The following is a 20914-nucleotide window of genomic DNA, read 5'->3' as shown; positions in this document are numbered from 1 at the left end:
CCACACCGGGCTCTGTGGCGACAGCATAGAACCTGCTTGGGATTTTCCCTCCCTCTCTCTCTGCCCTCCTCAGCGCTCTCTCTCTCTCTCTCTCTCTCTCACTCTCTCTCTCAAAATAAATAAATAAACTTTAAAAAAGGTAATAGCATAAAGGTAATCAGAGCAAAAAATATACGCCTTCTTAAATACTAAAAGAAATTTTTAAAAACCAAAGAAAACAAACTACCCAAAGAAATTCAATAAAGATAACATAATGCTGTATAACATAAATAATAGAGTTGTGTCATATCAATAAATGTAAATGGGTTTAACTCACCTATTATAAGGAAAAGATTTTCAAAATAGTTCACAAAGCAAAACCTAATTCTATGCAGTTTACAAGAGACACAACTGAAATCAAAGGAATCAGAAATGGACAAAAATTAAATAATTTACCAGGCAAATGGAAGCAGTAAGAAACCAAGGCTTAGGGGCACCTGGGTGGCTCAGTCGGTTAAGTGTCCCAACTTCAGCTCAGGTCATGATCTTAGTGGTTTGTGGGTTGGAGCCCCACCTCAGGCTGTGTGCTGACAACTCAGAGCCTGGAGTCTGCTTCCAATCCTGTGTCTCCCTCTCTCTCTGCCCCTCCCCAACTGGTGCTCTGTCTCTTTCCGTCTCTCTCAAAAATAAATAAAACATTAAAATAATGTTTTAAAAAAAAGAAACCAAGGCTTATAATCTTCATATCAGGCAAAGTAGAACTTAGGCCAAAACCTGAAAAACACAACAGAAAGAATATTTTATGAAATGCAATGACTATCTATGTACAAATACCCCAAGTGCCTTTATAAAGCAGAAACTACAAGAGATACAAGGAGAAGTAGACAAAAAGAACTAGTAATAGGAAAATATAACCTACCACTCTTAGGTCACATGGACAGAAATTTAGTAAGTATATAGAAGACCTAAAAAAGCAAAATCAATAAGATCTTATGGCCATGTATTGAACTTAACATTCTAATAGAGAGTATACCTTCCTCACAAGTACTCACAGAACATTCACAAAATTTGATCTTATGTCAGGTCACAGTAGGAATCTCCGTGAGCTTCATAAAGTAAAAATAATAGAGACATTCCCAGATCACAGTGAAATGAAGCTAGAAATTAATAACAAAATTTTAAAAACAGAAAAGCCTATTCACCTGGAAATTTTTGCAGTTTTCAAAAACTCTTGTGTAAAAGGGAAATAAAATCTAAAATTATAAAATCTCTAAGACATAATGATAAACACACCACATGTCAAAATTTATGGGATACAATTAAGCCGTTTATAAGAGGAAAGTTCTTATCAGTAAAAATGAAAATAAAGCTTAAAAAGCGATAAAAATAAAGAAAGCACAAGGAAGGAAATAATAAAGATAAAGCACATATTAATGGGGTAGAAAACAGGAAAATAATAGAAGAATAAAGTGTTGTTAAAAAATCAATAGGGAGAGCCCAAGTGAACTTAAACCAAGATAGAGAATGTAGTCAGTGATATTGGAATAGCATTGTCTGGTGACAGATGGCAGCCAGACTTGTGAGTGTAGCACAGAGAGGTTAAATCGCTATGTTGAACACGTGAAACTAATGTAACATGGTATCAACTATACTCAAAAAACTTTTTTCAGAAGAAGTAGGGGAAAACATGCAAAAAAAGAAATGAGAGGACTTAATCACTGAAACAGGGGAAAGTAAAAAATATATAAGGGGCTTTAAAAAAAACAGAGGAGCGTGGCTGGCTCAGAAAGTAGAGCATACAGTTCTTGATCTCAGGGTCATGAGTTCATGCCCCATGTTGGGCATGGAGCCTAATTAAAAATACAATAAAATAGGAGCACCTGGGTGGCATCCGACTCTTGATTTTGGCTCAGGTCACGATCTCACAGTTCATGAGTTCAAGCCCCGCATTGGGCTCTGCACTGATAGCAAGGAGCCTGCTTGGGATTCTTCCTCTCTCTCTGGCCCTCCCCTGCTCATTCTCTCTCTCTCTCTCTCTCTCTCTCTCTCTCTCTCTCTCTCTCTCTCTCTCAAAATAAATAAACATTTAAAAGAATAAAATGAAATGTTAAAAAAATAGTGAGTGGTTACTGTGCATGAATGTTCTTCGCAGGGGTTGTGTAAAAGAGCCTGCGTCCCTACGGACCCACCACCAGATTGTGTTGCAAGCTTTTGAATCTTTGTCAGTGAAATAGGTTAGAAAGGGTATCTCAGCGTAGTTTTATTTTGTGTTATGAATGAAGCTGGATATCTTTTCATATGTTTAAAGATCTTTTTTGTGAACTGTATACAGTTCATGTCTTTGTCCATCTTTCTATTTGGGATTTTTTCTTTTTTGATCTTCTTTGTCTCAAATTTGAAGACTTCTTTGTGTATTAGGAAGACCCACCATTTTGAAAACATAACTGTATACCCTCAGAAAGACATATTTTAAGGACAAAAAACACAGGCTTTGAATTTTCCTTAGTGAGTTTAGTTCTGGTAGTGGTCTTGGTGTAGTAATTCTAATACTTTTGCGCATCTTGTACGATAAGCAAATGAGTAAACTGATGTTATTGAAAACAGGGTTCACTGTGTGAAAAAGGAAATAAAAATGTGGAATGAGAAGAACCCTGCTATATTGAATTAGTATTAGAGATATAAATATGAACTCATTCTTTTAAAAATATACAAATAGACATATATATGTGTGTGTGTGTGTGTATATACATATATACGTGTATGTGTATACACACACATACACACATGTTAACAGAGCAGATAGTAAAATCTAAAAGTTTTGTTCTATGTGTATATATCCACACTCTGTGCCCTTCAAGGACTTAAAAACAGTGACATCTCAAGGCACTTGGGTGGCTCAATTTCAGCTCAGGTCGTGATCTCACCCTTCTCACTTCATGGGATCAAGCCCTGGGCTGTCATCGCTGATCCTGCTTGGGATCCTCTCTCTCTCTGTCTCTCTGCCCCTCCACTGCTCATGCTTGCTCTCTCTCAAAATAAATAAATAAACTTAAAAAAAAAACAAAGGCACCTCAGTGGTAATGAGCATATCTTACCCAAACTTAGGTTTCTTAAATACATTTTCTATTAAAAGCTTTTTGAAGAAATGACTGTTTCTAGGTCTGTGGCAGAGAAATTAAGTGCAAGGTAAGCCTGAAACATACTGTGTTTGGAAAAAAGACATGTCAAAATGACACAGAAACCAATTTGAAGGGGCTCCCACTGGCTGAATTTGAGCTTCAAAAAGAACGGTGATGGTCATGGATTAAGCATTGAACAATAAAAAAAGAATCTGTGAGTCTGTAGTGACACTAAAAAAATAAGTGGGCACTTAATTTGTAGAAATAGACATGATTTGTATTTGATGTCACATAGGTCCCTTTGGCATAGTCATAATATCTTTCAAATTAGGTATTGTTATTTTTAATTTATATATGAGGGAACTGACACTCAAAGAGGTCAAGCTGTTTGCCCCAAACCACACAGCGAGTTAGTGGAAAAGCCATCACTCTTCAGGTCTAACTTTTCAAAAAGAGCCTGTGCCCTCACTTATTACACTAAATGGCCTCTATAATGAGCCCATATTATAAATAGTGTTTTATAACCTACTTTGTGAATACATTTATTACTTAATATTTTTCTACAACATTATTTTAATGGCGACATTATCCTCTATTGTACATATAATAGTTATTGATTTAATCAATCCATGTTTGCTGGACATTTAAATACTTTTCAATATCTTGCTAATGTATGCAACATTGTGTTGAACATGGTTGCTTTCAAATCTATTCAGATCCTTGTCTTGTATAAATTTTTAAACATGGAATTGCTGGATCAAAATGTCGAAAAACATTTCCAACACTTTAGATATATATTACTAATTTACCCAAATATTTTGTAATAATTTATACTCTGAGCAGCAGTGTGCAAGAGTGCTCATTTCCCTGAACCCTTGAAAACTTCTGATAATTGTTTATAAAAAAAAGTAAAGGAAAAAAGCCATTTTGATTGGCAAAGTTACATTTCAGTATTTTAGCTTACATTTTTAAATTACCACTAGGGGTGAACATTTTAAAATGTCACTGCTAACTTGCATTTCCTCTTTTGTGAATTGCCAATTGATGTCTTTTGCCCATGTTTCTACTAGAAAGTTCAGCTGCTCTTTATTGATTGATTTATAAAAATGTTCATATATTAAAGACTTTAACATAAACTACTTATCTCATCAATGAATAAAAAAGAGACAAAATTACAATTTTAAACCATGAGGAAAAAATTTAAAAACTGAGAGACTGCCATATTCTTTTCCCACATTTCCTGATATCCTGGAAAGACATTTCAGGATATATTAAGAAAAATCGTAGACCTGTTTTCAGGGGTTACATGACATTCTGCAAGTTTCCCATAGTCTACCTTTCCTTTAAAGCAAAACTTGATTCTATTTCAAAGATAGAATAAGACTTTGGACAACAAAGTCTTCAGGTTTAACACAAATGCTAAGAAGGTTGGGATGAAAAAGGGAAGAGATTGTAAAACTAATAGAAAATATATAGCATATGTATGGCTTCAGTTACATGTGATCCAGTAATCCAATAAAGTGTCCATATAAAAAGATGACTCTGCTGATGTTCACGTATTTTGAATTGATGGAGGGCTGTTACAGGGCTTCCAGTTCTTTCCTATGCACTTACCTAGGATGGAAAAGAGAAAAGTAGTTTCAATAATCTCTTTGTGGGCAAAGAGCAGAGTTTTCCTCTCTGCAAAAATAACTGGTTGGCATGAAAATTGAACCTGTAACTTTGGCCTCATTAGCCCAATATGCCAGTACTAAATGGCGTTGGATAGGAGAAATGGATCACATCTTCTCTTGGTCCTGAATATGAGAGAAGCTGGTCTCTGTGTGTCCTGGGCAAGCACTTCCTCTCTTTAGTTTTCAGTTTCCTCCTCTGTAACATGAGGAGGCTGAACCAAATGGTTGATATGTGGTCTTCTCCTTCTCCAAAATAAGATTTCAATTTTAGGACGCTTTTAGATTTACAGAAAGATGCAAAGATAGTACAGAGAATTCCCATATATTCCTCATCTGGCTTCTCCTATTATTAACTTCCTGTATCATCATGGCACATTTGTCACAACTAAGAAACCAACGTTGGTAATTATTATTAACTGAACTTGACACTTGGTCTGGACTTTACCAGTTCTTCCCCAACGTCCTTTTTCTGTTCCAGGATCCCATCCAGGACAGGAAATTACATTCAGAGTCATGCTTCCCTAGCCTCCCCTAGTATGTGACAGTTTTCTGTCCCAGATGACCTTGACAGTTTTGTGTAGCACTGGTCAGCTTTTTTTGCAGGTTGTCCCTCAATCTGAGTTCTGCTAGTTTTCTCGCGCTGAGACTGGAGTTATGGAGGAAGACCACAGAAGTGCCTTTATCATCACATCATGTCAAGGATACATGCTATCATGTACGTGCTGTCACTGATGATGTTAACCTAGGTCACTCGGCTGAGATAGTGTTTGTCAGGCTTCTCCACGCTAAATAGTTACTCCCTCTTTTTCTAAACTATACTGGTCTGTGGTCTTTTTGAGCTCTCACATACCATGGTTTTATTATATTCCAGACAGATTCCCCTACCTGCACAGATCAATTTGCTAGAGTTGAATCCATCACCCAGGAATGCATACTTGCACTGGGTAACCCAGCTGAAAATTTCCTTGGGACCCATTTCATACAAAATAGGGCTATGTGAGAACTGTCAGTTATGTTTCATAAAATGAGAGTCTAACCACTTTCTGCTAACCTTGGTAGAAAGTACACTCTATAAGGAATGATGACTTTACAAATCTTAGGGATGCTCTAATTTCTGGAAACCTTTTACCAAGAGAACCCAACATCTACAGCTTCCAAACCTCAGTGATCATGATGATGGAGACAAGGAAATGAGCAGCTTTGGGGATGATGTAGGCAGGGAAAGGAGGGAAATGAATGCCCTACATTAAGTCGAGGGTTTGGAATGAGGAAATTACATGAGGTGTGTTGTTTTCATTTTATTCTGCTATGCAGCTGTGTGAAGATAGCTGCTGAAATTCTCTTAGAGACCTGAGTCCCTCTAGATTGCTCTCTCCAGAAAAATGCAGACCTCTTCTAGGGCAGGAGAGCAGAGGGGGCAATTGGGCAAGAAGGCAGAGGGTGCGATTGGGCAAATGACCTTCTACCTTTCTCCACTTCCAACGTGGTTTTGGAAAGGCTAGCTTGAGGGGAGAATTAACCAGGTGTAATATTCATGACTAACTTTTATTGAGCATTTATAATGTGCCAGCCATTTTTCTAGGTACATTACATGTACTGACCTACAAGGTCCTCACAAGAACTGTATGGGGAAGGTACTATTATCATGCACATTTTATGGTGAGAATACTGAGACACAGGGATTAAATAATTTGCCCAAGGTCACTCTGATAATAACTGTAGCAGAGCTGGGATTTGAAGCCAGACACCTTCATTCCAGACTCCTTCTCTTAAGTACCATGTGATAACTGGCTCCCTTTAGATAGACTGTGACCTCCAGGAGGGCAAGGGTTTTGTAAGCAAGCAGTTACTGTTGTATTTTCAGAATCTATGACATAGTCATTAGCCAACAAATAATTATTGCATGAAAGGAAGAGAAGGAGTGAAGATCCTGGTAATGAATCAAGCCCAAACGTTGGTAACTTTTCCAGAAGTACACTGTCCTGGTGCCACCTCAGAAAACCCAGAACAAACTGAGTTATTTTAATCTTCTCCACTTTATTCTCTGTTTTCTTTTCATCTGATCAAATCGTGTAAGGCAGCTAAGAAGTCTTGATTACATACCCAGTTATAGTTTTCTACCACTCATCTGTTTTCCATGTTCTCATTTATGTCTCCTGACTCCCCAACCTCATATAAGCCCTGCTCTTTAATGCTAACTGTGAATAATCCAGTAAATGGAAAGAGTCTTAAAATTTCAACATTTAAAAGTTTGCAGATGAACACATAAACCATATACCTATGGCTATGATGACATGATGCTAGATCAGAAGTGAGGGTTTTTAAAAAATGTTTATTTATTTATTTTAGAGAGAGAAAGGGAGAGAGAGTGCACGTGAGCAAGCAGGGGAGGGGGAGAGAGAGAGAGGGAGAGGGAGAATCCCAAGGAGGCTCCTCGCTGTCAGCTCAGAGCCTGACCTGGGGCTCACTCTCACAAACTGTGAGAACATGACCTGAGCTGAAACCATGAGGCGACTCTCAACCAACTGAGCCAGCTGGGTGCCCCGGAAAAGTGAGTTTTAAAGCATCAGCTACCATGGGTTGATGATATAAATCAGTGAATGTATTTCCATTTTTATAATTTAAATGCATACAGGGCAAATGGGTAAGAGGAGGAGAGGGCTTTCGTGTGAGTCTATTTCTCGTTCTCCATATTCACCAGTTTTTTCTGGACCTTTTAAAAGAATATGGATATAATTACAAATACGCACTCAAACTAGCCATCAATAATGATGAAGCAATAGGCATAATTTGGACCAGAGTGAAAGGGAGAATTTGCTAAGCAGAAAATGAAGGGAAATGGAAAGAAAAAGAAAATTTTAAAGGAGAATGAAAAAGTGCTGATTCCTAGTTAAATTGATATTTTTGCTGAAGTATTCATTAGATGAATTTTTTGAAAAAAAATTTATCCCGTCATTCTGCCGCTTACTCCTCTTGACTCTACAAAGCAAATAATAATACAAAAGTAAGTAAGATTTGAGTTATGAAGAGCACTTACTGGTGTTGTGACTTGAGATGAAAACACTAAATAATTGTGTCTGTCTGATAAGGAATACACAGATGGGCCCGTTATGCAGCTGCAAATGCAGATCATATATTACACCTGTGATAAGGTACCCAAATAGACATGTTATTTATAAATATTGCTGCAGCCTGTGAATGGAAAATATAAAATACATAGTAAATGAAAGTTTTAAGATAATATAATATAGAACTGGGATATTAAAATGATTTATTACCTTGATAGAATCTTCTCTAGCCTCGATACTGGATAAAACCAGGACCGTACTAAGGCAAAAAAGGAAAAAAAAATGTATGCTGCAAGAAAGAATAATGCATTTCATTTAGGAAAGGAAATGTACGGATTCAAACATGTGGATCAACAAGAAACGTGTCCTCGTTGCCTCTATTATACTATCGCAATCTTTTCTTTATTTGTTGTTTAATTTTACTGTTTTACCATGGCATACTTGCAAAATGTGTTATGTAAACCGGTTCAAGGAAAAATGACTTTTTTTCTTTTTTTTTTTTTTACTTCTTTTGTTTAAATTAGTGAAGTCGTTTCTTTGAAAAGGAGTTTTACCCATCCCCAACACGACAGCTTTTCAGGCTTTGAAACGTGTTTGAAAGGGATCTCAAAGCCATATTGACTCCATTCAAATTACTTTGAAAAGGAACATTTAAGTATGTTTTATTTATGTTCATGATGTAGTGCAAGCACAAATAGTATTTTTGGTAGAAAATGTATATGTGCAACCGTAGGAAAAAAGAGAGAAAACGTGAATGAAACTGCTGAGGCAAAAGTAAGGTACCATAAATAAACATGCACTGCTTTATTTAGTTCTTGAAAAATGCTTCCCCCAAAACTAATGGGTTTCAATCTTGCATGTAATCTGGTTATCACCTGGATAAAACCAAGATCTGAAGGTAATTTATCAAAGGACTATAGTTCACTCATATACCAATTTGATGTTTAATGTAATGAAAATGGGATTTATTTTAAGATAGAAAGATAACTTGGTTTCTGTAATGTTAGCAGTCACTGCATTTAATTCAAGCAGCATTTTTGCAGTGATCTTATTGCAGAAGCATCTAGCTTCACACGATGTCCACTGAAGTATGGGTCTGGCGAGATTGTTTCCCATAGGAGTTAACTTGAAAGGCTGAAGTCATCAGGGGTCACCATCTGGGTAATGTACTTGGCATATTTTTCAGGAAGAGAACTGTTCAACATACAAGTAGATCTGTAGCTCTGACAAGCTTTGGAAGTCGAGTGCAAAACCAGTAGCATTCCTTAGCCTAAAGGAACATGAAGCAAGATATGTAAGGGAACTGGTGGGGAAAATATTTTCTGACAGAAAGGAAAAACAAATTATCTTGAAAAATATTACATGCTTTTATCTTGGCACGATTTGAAACTTATGACATCATCTATGATGGACAAGATTTTGTTGGTGAGACAGGTTTCAAATGTTCTAAATAGGTTTATTGGTAGATTTAGAAAATAACACCAGAAGCTTCTTGCAACAAATAAATACAGCATCCTTAGCTGACTATGTGTACATTTTGAGATGCAAGATGAATTCCTTGAAAGCAAAGTTGTGTTTTCCTCACGCATACTGTGATTTCAAGGTTTACTTGTGTATTTAGTATCAGAGACCAATTTATCTATTATTAAGTGGGTTTTAATATTATCTATGAGAGAGTGGACAGAAAATACCAAAAGATACAGAATAATATGAAAGGTTTCATATCCTGGCAATAGCATTGTAAAGATACTCCAATAAATTTAACTGTCAAAAAAGTTCTTCCAAGCACCCAAACTTTTCTTATTCAGATATTTTGAGGATAATTTTTTTGACCAGTCGATTTCAAACTATGTCTTTGGAGCTTTTGGGCAACTCTTTTGGACCCCCAATCCCTTTCTTTGCTTTTTAAATTTTTTAAATGTTTATTTTTGAGAGAGAGAGAGAGAGAGAGAGAGAGCAGATGAGGGGCAGAGAGAGAAGGAGACACAGAATCCGAAGCAGGCTCCAGGATCTGAGCTGTCAGCACAGAGCCTGATGTGGGGCCCAAACCCACAAACAGCAAGATCATGACCTGAGCCGAAGAGGGAAGCTTAACTGACTGAGCCACCCAGCTGTCCCTGGACTCCCAATCCCTTTCAATCAAGAGTTCTGTTTTATCTGCTTTATGTGTTTGAGGGTTATTCAGATTTTATTGCTGAATTGTTCTCCTGCTTTGAATTGGTTTCAAATGCTTTACTTTAGATAGAAAATAGTAATAAAAGAGAATGAATAAAACAATGCATCTATTCATTCAGCTTTAAAAAAAAGGTTTGTTGAGCACGTAGTGTTTTTTATTATATAACAATACATGAATACATTATCATTGTAAAACATTCTAACATTACCATGAAAATATTGAAGTTCCGGCTCCCCACTCTAAAGATCAATGGTTTGGTATCAATCCTCCCAGTTCTTTGTATGCATTTACATATAAAGAGATACATATTTTTTTTTGCTTAAATAGGATCATTGGACATGCATTGTTCTCCAATGTTTTTTATACAAATCTTAGAGCTTTTTTCATGTAGGTACATAGAGCTCAACCAGTGGTGTGCTGATGAATGTTTAACAGCCAGCTCTCTGTGCAAAAAAAAAAAAAAAAAAATGGTCTGCAACATTTGCTGGTTCCGGGAGTGTTAATAAACCCACCATGGGCGATTTCAACTACCAACGTGAAGTCATTGAAGGTGGAATTGGGAAGACGTGCACAGTGGGCTTTTATAAACCAGTGTAAACTGGCTCCTGCACACCACTGAATCAATTCTTTTTCTTTTTAGGATTTTTTTTTTAAATAAATTTAGACTTACGGAACAGTTGTAGACATAGCGCCGAATTCCTCAAATTCCTGTGTACCTGTCACTCCGCTGGCAGTATTAACGTCTTGCATAACCATAGTACAATTATGAAAAGTAAGAGATTAACATTGGTATAATGCTATTAACTCAGAGTATAATACTGATTTCTCCAGTTTTTCCTTTTTTGTTCTGTTCCAGGATCCTATCTAGGATCCCACGTTGCATTTAATTGTCATGTCTCCTTAGCTTCCTCCAATCTGACAGTCTCTTGGTATCAGTCCTTTTAATTCTTACATAAGATTTCATAGTATGAGTATACCACTCTCTCCAAGATGGATATATTGGCAGTTCTGTTTATTTTACTATATTAACAATGCTATGTTGACTTTTCTTGTACATACCCCTTTATGCACATATGTGATTATTTCTTTGGTAGATTCCTGGAAGTTGAATTCATTGGTCAAAAAGTATTCCCAATTTCAATTTTGATCAGTATCACAAAATTGCTTTCTAAAGCTCCTTTTACCACTTTATAGTCAGATCGGTGTGTAAGCAGAGTACCTCCTGACTACCAGACACGGAGTTAGGTACCAGAGAGAAAAATTAAGAAGACATGGATCCTGCCCTTTGAATACTTTAATAATGATGAGGCAGACATGTAAATAAATACCTTCAATATAACATGGTGGACCTTACGAAGGGTGCTAAAAGAGAAACATCATCTCTCTTCGTGAAATGTTCTAGATAGTCAAGATCAGCACTGTCCATATAAATACAAAGCAAACCACCTATGTAATTTAAAATTTGGTAGTAACCACATTAAAGATGTGAAAAGAAACCGATGGGAATAATTAAAATTTTTATTTACTCAGATATATATATATATATATATATGTATATATATAATATCATTTCAATATGTAATCCATATAAAATTAATTGGATATATTCTGATTTTTCTTTTGTACTAACACTTCGCCTCTGACTAGCCACATTTCAAATGCTTGATAGACCATGTGGCCAGTGGCTGCCATGTGGGATGATACAGACCTAGGTCATTAAGCACGTATGTCCTACATCTAGTTCTGAAGCTTTCCTATGGTCTATTATACATGAATATTTTTCCTTTTGAAGGGAAATGGAACGAGGAAGCAGTATCAGTTATAAATATTTAACTAGAGACCATCAGTCTTACTTAAGAGAAAGAAAGACCAACATCCTAACAGAAAGAGCAGAGAAGTAACTACTGAGAGACTCTGAGCTTTCAGCCTAGAGAAATGTGCAAGAGCTTCTTCTCATAAAGTTAGCCTGCCTTGAGATCCAAGATTGAGTTTGGCAATTGGGGAGGGTGAGATATTCCATTTGTTACCTTTGTGATAAATTTATAATTTCAGAGCATAGCTCTTTGCAACTGGATAAACCAAGAAGGATAATGATTATAAAATGTACAGGACTTGGCACTAGGGAATATTTGTTAGGAGCACATTCTTAATCAGCTGAAATGACATTATTCCCAGAATATCTGAATAGGCATGCACATTCTGTCCAGCCACCGAATTTCAGCGAAGTGCAACATGGGACTGGTACTCCTGGAAAGATCTGGGTCGTGTCAGCCTCTACCCATTGAGGATGTATATTTTTATATATGTCTTTATGAAAAATAACTTTGAGTTTGGGGTCACGAGTATTTCTATTAGGTCTACTATAACTAGAATTGCTCATTTTAAAATGCATATTTCAGTATGCATGATTTTAGTTTTATCACTTTCTATTCACTTGTAAGATTTATTAGTGACCAGTTTGTAAAGTTGGTTAGAGCACAGATCTAGCATAATCATGGGTGCAGTCCTTCAGTTTAAGAGTTTTTCTACCACTCTTCTTCCTTTTTTAAAAAAGTTTATTTATTTTGAGAGCGGGAGAGAGACACAGAATGCATGGGGGAGGGACAGAGAGAGGGAGTGAGAGAGAGAATCCCAAGCAGGCTCTGCACGGTCAGCACAGAGTGATGCAGGGCTTGAACTCACGGACTGTGAGAACATGAGCCAAAATCGAGAATCAGACACTCAGCTGACTGAGCCGCCCAGGTGCCCCTCTACCACTCTTCTTCCTGACTGAGCTCCAGTCATACTGGCCTCCTTAGCGTTTCTCAAACATTTCATACAAAACTTCAGAGTTTTGTGTAATTGCCATTCTTTCCTCCTGGAAGGTTCTTCAACTGAATATTCATATGGCTTCACTTCATTCAGAACTTGGTTCAAATATTACCTTCTCCGAGAAGCCTTCCTTGACTAGTCTTATTTCTTTTACAATAACTACCTGACATTATTCCATTTATTTGCTTCTTTGTTTCTACACAGCTATGGTATATTAATATATCATATTATTATATATTAATTATATCATATATTTATTCATTGTCTGCATGTCATAACCCACCACCCTCTCATATGAGTTCTGGGAATGTAGAGGTTTTTTAAAGATTGTATTCACTGTTGTAAACTTAGAAAAACAGTGCCTGTTTTTCATTACCTTTTTATACCCTTAATTCTACCCAGTTGGCTTATAATGTTTATACTAGGGCTTTGGAGACTTGCCTCCAAAATGTGGCTATAGATACATAGCGTAGATCTGGATGGGGACCCACGAGAAGCTAAGGGCTCTGTATCCTCATCCTGCATCCAAGTTTGATATGCAATCAGCGTGTCCTGATTAGGCTGTATTGGTTGTTTAGATCCTGTTCCATATTGGTCAGCCAGTACCTACGGTGTCCTGGCTGCTAAATATTTTTGTTATTACCTCTGCCTATATTTCCAACATTCCCAATGTGCCCAGCATATGCTTTGAAAGTATGTGTTGAATGAATTAACAAATACATCCCCATAAAATAAGTAGTGCTGGATCTTTCTAGTGGAGTATTGGTATGTCGCAAAGATCAACATGATTTTATTTATTGGTCTTAGTATGAACACAATATTTTTTATTTCTAATAGAACTCCAAGACTAGAGTTACCTAGTTACCTTAGTCTACCCTGTACATACTTTCTGACTTCCTTCTACAACTCAGCTTATGGAAGTCCCGTTTGGAGGAGAGGAAAGTACCCCTATGGTACCCCTAATCTGTAGCAAGTAAGTTCACTTGCATTATGTATTGATACAAATATACATTACAAATAGCTTATTGCCTGGAAAAGACAAAGTAAACTTAAAAAATGATAAAGCTTTGCCACTCTCAGAGTATTCTGCTAAATGTGCCCACACTTCTTTGCCTGTCTCAACTGACTGTTAGCAGTCCATTTCATTTGATGGTGAAAAATTAATCCTTGCCTTATTATTTTGAAGTGATTTTTCAGCACATGCATTTTCTCTGTCATTTTTGAGTGCCCTTAGGAAACTGGCTTAACTTAAAGTATATAAAATATCCCGCTTGATCTTCAAAATGAAAACCACTATGCCTTTTGTTCCTTATAGCCAATCTAATTTCACAGACGTAACTGAACCAAGGGAATCAAACACATTTTCAGTATAGCTTTTAATATCCATAATTTTCCAATTATTTGGGGGACAGAGTAGACCAAATTTTCTTTAAAAACTGATAAACCCCTTTAATTGGAGTAAGTATGTTAAACCAACCATACTTTGAGTCTTTTGGCAAGGAAGTCTGGGGAATGTCACTAATATAGCTTTATTAGCATGCCATACTGTACCTTACTCAGAACCACTATCATTTGAGTTCCAATTGTTTGCAATAATTGCAAGAGAAATTCATCAGGCAGCACTGGCCTTAATCCAAAGAAAAGGGTAGAAACCAATTAAATGCTTAAAATTTTAAGGATAAATTAGAAGGTAGGTGTTAGAAATCTCTAGCTCCAACTAAAAGTGGATAAATGATTCTTAAATAGGCTATCTGGCCAGATTTCCTGTTCTTGGTTGCTAATCCACATACTATCTATGAGTATTAGACATACAAATTAGCCCCTTTCACTCTGCCTAGAAACATAAAGAAAAATGTTAGATGGATTATGAACAGATCCACTTTTTTTTCCTTTTGGTAAGATCTGGTTGCTGTTTAAAATTGCAATGAGAAAACAGATAAAAAGATTTCCCCAGCTTCTGTCCTAGTTATTGTTTTCTCCCAACATTATCTGCCCTCAGTGACCTCATTCACTCTCACATTGTCAGCCATTGCCTCTGTGCATATATGATTCCGCAGTCTTGTTCTAGCCTTAATACTTCTCCAGAACTTCAAACCTCCAAAGCTCGTTTGTTGAACATTTCTATCTGGACAGTCCATTGGTCCCTGGAAGCTGGCACCTCCAAAGATACATTCATTATATTTCCCCCATCACCCTACCCTGCCCCAAACCAACTAGTCATCAGTCAACAAACACATGTCCAGCACCAGTTATTTGTAGCTAGTGCTGGGCTAAGTGCACAGTCCCCTAACTCTATTAATCATTGCTCTATGCTTTCAGTTACTCAGGCTTCAAACCTTAACTATGTTGTATTCCTCCCTTTCCCTCATTTTCTTCTATTTTTGCCCCCAGCACACCTACATGCGTGCATGAGCGTGCGGTGAACATACATGTATGCACACACAGAACTTGTTACCAAACCCTGAGATGACGTTTATGCAATTTCCCCTTAAGGAATTGCCTTCTTTGCATTCCCACTGCCACTGCCCTAATTGAGACGCTCATTATTTCTCACCTAGATTATTGCAGTGGTCATCCCAATTTGTGTTCTTGCCAAATCTTTAGGCCTCCCAAGTCATCGTTCTCCACACTAGTATTGGATTTATCTTCCCACAAAGGGTTGCTCCGATGATATCGTTTGTTTACCTAGAAGCCATCAGTTTTCCCCATTGCTATCAAATTAATCTTCCTGAAGAAAACTGATCATAACGCTCATTTGCTCAGAAAATAGCAATGTCTCCTTGTTGCCTAATAAATTGAACCCAAATATCTAAGTGTGGCATTCAACATCCTCACAACATGGCCCTAATCCTCCCTTCCAGCCTTAACTTCCACTATCATCTATACATAGCTATACTCCAGCCAACCCCAGCAACTTTCTTTGCCTCAAATACACCCTGTGCTTTACAAAGTCATATTTTGTTCAACCTGCCCCCTCACCCTACCCATTACTGTCAGCTGTCAAAGCTCTATACATTCTTTAAGGCTCATCTCTAATCCTGCTTTCTTCATTAAAGCATCCCTGATCAGCCCAGCCAATTTTAATCTGTTGTTCCTTTAAACCACTTCTTTTTTAAAGTTTTTCTTTTAATTCCAATTAGTTAACATACAGTGTAATACTAGTTTCAGGTGTACAATTTAGTGATTCAACACTTAACATACAACACCTGGTGCTCATCACAAGTGCCCTTCTTAATCCCCATCACCTGTTTAACCCATTCGCCGACCCACCTTCTCTCTGGTAACCATCAGTTTGTGTTCTATATTTAAGAGTCTTTCTTGGTCTGCCTTCCTCTCTTTTTTCTCCTTTGTGTGTTGTTTTGTTTCTTAAATTCCACATATGAGAGAAATCATGTGGGATTTGTCTTTCTCTGACTTACTTCACTTAGCATAATACTCTCTAGCTCCATCCCTGTCACTGTGAATGGCAAGATCATTCTTTTTCTTTTAATGTTTATTTATTTTTGAGAGAGAGAGAGAGACAGAGCGTGAACGGGGGAGGGGAAGAGAGAGAGGGAGACAATCTGAAGCAGGCTTCAGGCTCTGTGCTGTCAGCACAGAGCCCGATGCGGGGCTCAAACTCATAGACCATGAGATCATGACCTGAGCCGAAGTCAGATGCTCGACTGAGCCACCCAGGTGCCCCAAATTCATTCTTTTTTATGGCTGAGTAACATTCCATTGTATATGTATACCGCATCTTTATCCATTCATCAGTCGATGGACACTTGGGCTGTTTCCATAATTTGGCTATTGTAGATACTGCTGCTATAAACATGGAGGTGCATGTGTCCCTTTGGATTAGTGTTTTTGTATTTTTTGGGTAGATACCCAGTAGTGCGATTGCTGGATCATAAGGTAGTTCTATTTTTACCTCTTTGAGGAACCTCCATACTGTTTTCCAGAGTGGCTGCCCCAGTTTTCATTCCCACCAACAGTGCAAGAGGGCTCCCCTTTCTCCACATCCTCAACAACACCTGTTGTTTCTTGTGTTGTTGATTTTAGCCATTCTGACAGTTGTGAGGTGATATTTTATTCCTGGGTTGCAAGGGTGGTCTAATATTCGCAAATCAATCAACGTGATACACCATATCAATAAAAGAAAAGAACCATATGATCATTTCAATAGATGCAGAAAAAGCATTTGACAAAGGACAGCATCGATTCATGATAAAAAACCCTCAACAGAGTAGATTTAGAGGCAACATTCCTTAACATAATAAAGGCCATATATGGAAAACCCACAGCTAATATCATCCTCAATGGGGGAAAAACGGAGAGCTTTTCCCCTAAGCTCAGGAACAAGACAGGGATGTCCACCCTAACCACTGTTACTTAGCACTGGAAGTCCTAGCCTCAGCAGTTAGACAATAAGCCACTTCTTTTATTTTTTTTCAATATTTTGTAAGGATTGTTTTCTTTGAAACAAGAGAATAAACCCTTTCTCTTAGAACAAAAATTCCTTTTCTCCCGCATGGCAAACATCACTGATAATTCATTGTAATAATTATCAACAGGACAGAAATCCCAAAGAAGAAAATTAAAATCCACCATAGGCCCCCATGTTGTGAACACGTTGCTGTATATTCTCCTAGCCCTCTCTATCCAGACATCCACATGTCTACACACACCCACGCACACACGCACACACGCATTATAGATCATACTGTTTGTACTGTTTAGTAGCCTGATGTTTTTCATTTGATGCATCATAATTATTCCCATGCCAGTTCATAGTCCTCTCCAACATGATTTAATAGCCATGTAATCTTGTATTATTTGTAATATCATCAGTTATTTCATTAATCTCGTTTGATGAATATTTAGATTGATCATAACTTTCTACTAGCTTTTAAATGTTACAATGGATAGCCTTGTAGTTTGGACACATTCGTAATTAACTCATAGAAATGGAATTGTGGGCTAAAAAGGTAAGCCAAATTTTAAAGTTTTTTGATAAATGGTGCCACATTACTCTCCACAAAAGTGTTTTTTTTGTAATATTCTCGTGAAGAGTATATGAGAGTGCCCATTTTCCTGCACTCTGATCAACACAGGTATTTTTTTAATCCTCTGATAGCAATTGAACCTGTATTACGTCAATTATTCTGCATATCTTATACTTATTTTATACTTGTGTTACTTCCAACTCCTACCCTAATAGGCATCTATATTTTAACATCTGCAGCAGCTATCATACGACTTTATGCATTCTGGGCACTCAGGAAACGTTTGCTGCATTGAATTGAATCGGAGCCATAGCTAAGGCCTCCCATGTTCTCGCGATACTCTGCAGTTTCCATATGCAAACTAGAGTTACACGACTCAGGGACATGGGAGAGGAAGGGCTAACAACGCTGAGGAGCAGCGTCCAATCCCATTGTGGTTGCTTAACTAATACTCCAACGTCTATCACCAGGAGAGCTACAGCTTCAAAACTTTAACAATAGCTACTTAGGAAAGTAGCTAAACGTATGACGTAGGTATAACGTGCAAGCTGGTTAGCCTAAAAGGAAACCGGTCATGGCATTTTTAGGTGGAAAGGGACAGCTGGTACAGGGACCGTGTCAGCAAGTCTGGAGTAAGTTCATGTGTGGCTTGTTTTCTTGCAGCAGTGCATTTGTTCGGCCTGACTTGGCAGCTGCAACCAGTTGAAGGACAGCTCTATGAAAATGGAGTTAGCAAAGGGAACAGAGGGACCGAATCCATGGATACTACTTACTCTCCAATTGGAGGAAAAGTTTCCGATAAATCAGAGAAAAAAGGTACAGTGATCAAAATGATTGATTTATTGATTATTGATTACTTTTCTTCTAATTTGGTCTTTAGAGCTAAAGCTGGGATGGTTTCACTTCACATTAAATTTCATGATCACTCGAAAGAAGTACTCTACGTGGACAGAATAAATACATGTAAATGTCTTATGAAAGCAAATTTTCCTTTCTCTAGTGCCTTGAGTATAAACCAATTAAACTTTTCAAATATGTAGGCAATTTTGAAAATAGATAAATATTTACAGGATGGAGGTTTCAATACAATGGAAATTGCATTTCGCATATAACTACCCTGAAGCAACATGGGATTTTGATTAAGTTCTCTGTGTCCAAGCCCAGCATTTATATATAACATTTTACAAAGGGTATATGGAAATTTCTTCTGTTTATAATAAGAAAAAGCCTTTTATGCTTAATATAAGGGTGAATGTTTATGTCAAAGTGGGGGAACATGAATTTTTTTCTTGTTGGGGAACACAAATTCTTCATAGTTGGAGAAAAGAAAAAAGCACTTGGAGTACTGAATTGTTAAATTTAACCAACATGAGCTTGAGCTACCAGACTTATTTACAATAAATGTCACAGGACCAACATTCCCAACATCTTATTCACATTGAATGATCTTAGTCTTAATATACAAGTATTGAAAATAACCGAAAGTTTGTATGACGATTTCTTTTGAAATAGGATTCAGCACACAAGGACTCAAACACTGTCAAATTTCAGGATGGCCTTCAAAAGCATAAATTGCAAACAAAACATGTAGCCAGCAGAATCCTAAATATCTTTAGGAGATCACATATAAACAGATGAAATAATGAATGATCCAAAGTCTACCCCCAAGAAGCTTACAATTTGAGGGGTGCCTGGGTGGCTCAGTCGGTTAAGCATCCAACTTCAGCACGGGTCTTGATCTCACGGTTTGTGGGTTCGAGCCCCAGGTCGGGCTCTGTGCTGACAGCTCAGAGCCTGGAGCCTGCTTCAGATTCTGCGCCTCCCTCTCTCTCTGTCCCTCCCCCGTTCCTGCTTTGTCTTTCTGTCTCTCTCTTAAAAATAAACATTTAAAAAAATTTTTTAAAAGAAGCTTGCAATTTTATAGGGGTGGTAAGACAGTCTTATTTTGCTTGATTAGTTGCAAACAAGATATTTTGTTTTGTAGTTGAGTTACTCATCTTGATTTCTGTTTTTAGTTTCTTTTGGGGGGTTATTTGTGGGGTTTGCTCTGTTTTGTTTTTGTTTGCTTTTTAAAGGGCAATTCTTCTTTGGTCTATGCTTCAGTAAAAATTCATGGTTTGGTTTCAGGAAAACATTATGATTTGTCCTAGTTTTCAATTCACGATGCAGTTTGCTTTACGTTCTTGTTTAGAAATACTGTCTCTAGCCTTGGCTGACCTTTCACAGCAATTTTCATTGTTGCTGCTGAGAGGGGCTGAGGGTAGTACAAGGGTCAGTGATGACAGAGGAAAGGGTCTGAGTACATTTGGACTTGGACTTTTTCTCTCTTTCTTTCCTACTGTCCCTTTATACCTGCAAGTGCAAGGGCCACCATTTGGTGCCTTTGGGATTTCTTGCCATTCACACTTGAAAATCAGGAATTATCTATTTGAGGGACATGAAACATGCAAGACAGAAGGTCATTACACAGTTGTTACCAGAGCATATTTGTTTTTTATGCTAATTCAGATATCTGTAATTCTCTTCCCCGAAGTACAGTTGACTCTTGAACAACATGGATTTGAACCGTGCAGATCCTCCTATATACAGACTTTTTCAATAAATACAGCACAGTACTGTAAATGTATTTTCTCTTCCTTATGACGTTCTTACCAACTTGTTTTTTTCTCTAGCTTACTTTATCGTAGGGATACAGTATATGTTACATGTAACATACAAAATATGTGTTAATCAACTGTTATGTTATTGGTAAGCCTTCTAACAGTGGACTATTAGTAGTTAAGTTTTGGAGGAGTCACAAGTTATACAAGGATTTTTGACTGCATGGAGTTTGGGAGGGAGAGGATTGGTGCCCCTAACTGCAGCGTTGTTCAAAAGTTAGCTATAGTTTGATGATGGTGACTAAAATTTATTAAATAATTAACCGTGTGTCAAGAATTGCTCCAGCCACTTAACAGGTGTTATATCATGAAGGTAACAGTATGGTCCTCGTTTTCCAAAGAATAAAACAGAGACACAGGTTAAGTAACTTGCCCATGGTTACAGAGCTAGAAACTGGTGGTCTGATTTCAGAGCCTTGTTCCTACACTGTACTGAAATC

General features: G+C 37.3%; 1 protein-coding gene across 2 annotated transcripts in view; it reads left to right on the top strand.

The window, feature by feature from the left end:
* The window catches only part of TENM1 (teneurin transmembrane protein 1), a 779729-nt gene that overhangs the window by 482104 nt on the left and 276711 nt on the right, over positions 1 to 20914 (top strand). For both annotated transcript variants that reach the window (XM_053201635.1, XM_027054328.2), the window contains exon 8: positions 18478 to 18630. In XM_053201635.1, coding sequence (XP_053057610.1) covers positions 18478 to 18630 — 153 coding nt within the window. The remainder of the gene's footprint in view (positions 1 to 18477; positions 18631 to 20914) is intronic.

This window comes from Acinonyx jubatus, chromosome X, assembly GCF_027475565.1.
Source record: "Acinonyx jubatus isolate Ajub_Pintada_27869175 chromosome X, VMU_Ajub_asm_v1.0, whole genome shotgun sequence".
Taxonomy (NCBI): domain Eukaryota; kingdom Metazoa; phylum Chordata; class Mammalia; order Carnivora; family Felidae; genus Acinonyx; species Acinonyx jubatus.
This window is presented reverse-complemented; position numbering and strand designations above follow the sequence as displayed.